Here is a 4,264-nt window from a genome sequence, read left to right as displayed (position 1 = left end):
ATGACTCTTTATTTACCATCATTGTATGGGCTTGTGGGCCTTCTCCTTGGTCTACGGGCCTTGAGCCCATCTTCCACATCTCTTGGATGTGTGGGCCTTCCTTGGTCATGTGGGTTTGGGCCCATATTCCAACACTCCCCCTCATGTTGGGGCTGATAGAACATAATGAAAACCCAACTTGCTGCAAATGTTGTATGGGATCTTCTGTATAAAATGGCAGTCCACCATATTTTCCAACACTCCCCCTCAAGCTGGTGGTTTCTTCCAAGAGGTCCAACTGTCATAATATAAGTGAGAGTAAAATCTGTTATGGATTCAATAGTAGCTTGAGTCATTCAGAGGCGACGTGATTGTGTCAATTACTTTGGCTGAGTCAGTTACTTAGTCATTAAGTTACTTAGTAATTAAGTTAAGTCATTAAATTTATTTACTTTTCAAGTTGAATGTCATGGAGGGGCATATCTGTAATTTTGTACTCTTGAACTGTACTTAAGGGGTGAAAGGAATGGGAAAGGGAAGTCTTGATTTTAGGTTAAACAAAGGATTTTTGAGTTCTCCTAAATGAGCCCCGGGGTGTGCGTTCTCCTCAACGAACCTATGGTCAAGCTTCCCTTCGACTTGATTTTCTTCGTCTTTCATCTTCTCCCCCTGTGAATCATCATGTGAGATCCAGAACCGTAACAACTTGGTATAAGAGCTTGAACATGGGTGATTCGTCTAGGAGTTACAAGCTTCGAAGCAATTGCCAGAGAGGTGCGATTTGTAGCAATGAGGGTAGAAAATGCAGCAATGCGGGCAAAAAGTGAGGAACGAATGAAAAGAAACGACCAAAAAATCAATGGGATGTGGGGTATGATGTTTGGAAGAAATCCACCCCTAGATTGAAGGGTGGAAGACTTGAGATTGGCCAAAATTGAGAAGCATCACTATAAGGCCTTAGAGGGGAAGGTCACCGCTTCGGAAGATGAACAGTTGCTGCCTATCATTCGACCTCAAATCGCGTCAGAACAGCCAAATTTTGGTTCAACCTCAAATCTCCCCTGTTCAAGGCAACCTAAACTTCTCCCAGAATTGGAGACGGAAAATTTCCGAGCGGAGAAGCCCCATGTTGCAGTTGTTTGCCATCGGCAACAGATCAGGCTCTACTTCATCAGGGGGCATAAAAATCTTGAGATTTTGATTTCGGAGTGGAAATAGTTTCTTTGGTGGAAGATGAGAAGTCTAGACTAGTTGGTTTCGATCTGAAATTGTGACCATCGAGTTGCAGCCTCTCACTCTCGCTCTCGGCCTCCAAGTTGGAAACCGACTTGACCGAATTTTGTGGCAAGTTTCAAAACCGATTTTCTCCAAATTTTGTCTTGTCCATTCTCAAGTCCCTAGACTTTGTAAGAAAAAACTTTACAATGGTGTTGAGGGTGTTCAGTTGGGCTGAGAACCAGAAAGGTTACTCGCATAAGCTTGAACGTTATGTGTTGTTTGTTGATATATTGGCTTCCACTGGTGATTTGGAAGGAGTTCAGGCTCTAGTATTAAAAATTTGCGATGGGGATTTTTTGGGTCACATGTATTCAGCCTACGGAGAAGTAGTGTCCGCTAGGACACTTATTCGTTGAAATTCTTCGATCAGGTGGGGGTTGTGGGAATGCTATTTTGGATGATTATGAAATGTGTGGAGATGTGTTTGTGGTAACTTCTTTGATGCACATGTATTCCAAGTTTGGGGGTATTCCTTGTGCTTACCAAACAATTGATGAAATGCCCTTTCGAGATGTGGGTACTTTGGCATACCATGAGAGCTGGATTCTGCATAAAAGATGTGATGTCATGGAACACTATCCTCAATGGTTTTGCAAAGAATGGGCTTGCTGATGGGGCAATTAAGCTTTTCCATGTTTTGGGTAAGTCTGAAGGCATACTAGTAGATCAGGGTATTATTATAAGCCTTCTCCCTGCTTTATCCCATTTAGGATCTATGCGACAAGGAATGGTAATTCCTGGAAGAACTATATGGACTGGTTTGTTATATGAGGTGTTTGTTGTAACATGTCTTATTTACATGGATGCCAAATGTGGAGAAATCAAGATTGTTCATTATGTACTTGATAGAATGGACCAAAAAGTTTTACTAGCATGGAATGCACTCACTAATGGTCACTGGAAATTGGGGGATCCTAGGGCAATAGTTTACGCAAAGAAAAGATATGCTACACTGGAAGAACTGGGGTGGACAGAAGTAATTATGAATCAATTGAATCCTATTTGGATTTCAAAAATCGGATTTGTGTGTCAATTTGAAATTGCCCAACCACTGGTATGTAGGGTGTATGATGTTGGTAACCAGTTTCATGACATGCTTGTCAAGGTACTTCAGGTGGATGATACTAGAAGAATTTTTTACCAAATATCACATAGAAATTTAAGTTGTTGGAATACAATGATGTTCGGACACTGTATTCATGGATATCTTGCGGCAATGGTGGGACAAAGTTCCAATAACAAAATGGGTGCCAAGGCAACATCAAAGAAAATGTGTTGACCAAGGAAATTACCTTTATTGGTCTATTCTATGCTTATATTCATGCAGGATTAATATCAGAGGGCCACAAGTGTTTTAATGAAATGTTGACTATATCTGACATCAGTCCCAAGTTCGCACACTTTTGGTGCATGGCTAATCTTGACCCACATGCTACTACACAAAGTAAGGGTAGTTGTAAATTTGGAGGTCTCATTTTCATTTTGGATGGAGCACATAGTCCAACAAGCATGGAAGTGTGTGAAAAATGGTTTTCCCAAGCAGTGCAAGACGACATCAACCAACTTTCTGTAGACGAGCAACATCAAACAAGAAGAGGAACAAAATCTCCCAACAAATGCCACAGATGACACGACTGGCCCAGGGGAGGACATGGAGACACTCCACCAAGCTTACCCTATCTTCGAACTTGAGAACAAGCTCTTTCTCCAGAGGGGAGTAATGCTATGGACTCAATAGCAAGCCGAGTCATTCAGAGGCGACATGGCTGAGTCTATTACTTAGTCATTAAATTACTTAGTTTTTAAGTTATTTAGTTATTAAGTTAAGTCATTAAGTTTATTTACTTTTCAAGTTGAATGGCATAGAGGGGTATATTTTTAATTTTGTACTCTTGAACCCTACTTAAGGGGTGAAAAGAATGGAAAAGAGAAGTCTTGATTTTAGGTTAAAGAAAGGATTTTTGAGTTCTCCTAAACGAGCTGAGGGATGTGCGTTCAGGTCAACAAACCTCGGGTCTCAAGTTTCCCTTCGGCTTGATTTTCTTCTTCCTTCATCTTGTCCCACTGTGAATCACCGTGTGAGATTTGGGACTGTAACAAAATCACTCCTAGCTATTAGACATTGCTCCATACTCGAGTCAAATAACTCATGCTGGATGTTGGGCACACTCCTATCTTTTGTAGGTAGTGGGTCTATAGGCATTCCTTTGAAGTGTAATAAAACTCTTCAATCATTGTATCCCTCCACAAAACACCGACTCTCAAATGGTAGGAATAAAAAATACCAATTAAGGAGGGGTAAAGAGTAATCACCCAGAAGATAATATTCTGGGGCCACCATGTGCTTTTTTTTCATCAGAATAACCATTGCTGACAAAAATCATCAAGTGAGAAGTCCTTCAATAATAATGTCTCAGCCAAAGAGACATATTAACAACAAATGAAATGGGCTTGGGCCCAATAATACGTACCAAATAATAAAAATCCTTAAAAAATTATCCTTAAAATAATTTGTTGTGAGTTTGTGCACAAAATAATATACTGACCAAGGAATAAGCTGCCAATACTTTAAAATAATAATCCAGCCAGAGACAAGGAACCAAGTTGAGCCGAGTCAGATATCAGACCAATATTACTGATTCGCAAGAGAAATCAATAGAGAACTCATGACCCGAACACATATAACATAGGAAAATAAACAAGAGGGCATAGTCGGGTTGACCTAGACCGAGTTGACCCAACCCACTGAGTTAACCCAAGCGGAACAGAATGAGTCTGGCGCTCGCCCGTTGGGTTTACCATATGGAACAGAACAAACCCGGTTCGGGTCACTCGACAGAATAAAATCTCTACAACACCTTATTGATTTTTAGGAATCCATGGATTTAGCTCATGGAGAAAAGGAGAGATGATAAATTGGGAGAAACTAGGAGGAATAAAGAGGTTATGGACTTGTGTCCTAACCCTTCCCCTGAAGCTCAATTTATAGATTAGTGAAACTATGGTA

General features: G+C 40.6%; 1 protein-coding gene across 1 annotated transcript; it reads left to right on the top strand.

Moving 5' to 3' along the window:
- Positions 1-1,768: 1,768 nt before the first annotated feature.
- Positions 1,769-2,995, top strand: LOC137938318 (pentatricopeptide repeat-containing protein At2g34400-like). Its single transcript, XM_068783297.1, has 3 exons — positions 1,769-2,486; positions 2,585-2,772; positions 2,831-2,995. Exons 1-3 carry the CDS (start codon positions 1,769-1,771, stop codon positions 2,993-2,995), a joined length of 1,071 nt encoding a protein of 356 aa, XP_068639398.1.
- Positions 2,996-4,264: the final 1,269 nt, after the last annotated feature.

This window comes from Aristolochia californica, unplaced genomic scaffold, assembly GCF_029961685.1.
Source record: "Aristolochia californica isolate CCGP_79_NKW_82.1479 unplaced genomic scaffold, dmAriCali1.0.hap1 SCAF_8, whole genome shotgun sequence".
Taxonomy (NCBI): Eukaryota; Viridiplantae; Streptophyta; class Magnoliopsida; order Piperales; family Aristolochiaceae; genus Aristolochia; species Aristolochia californica.
This window is presented reverse-complemented; position numbering and strand designations above follow the sequence as displayed.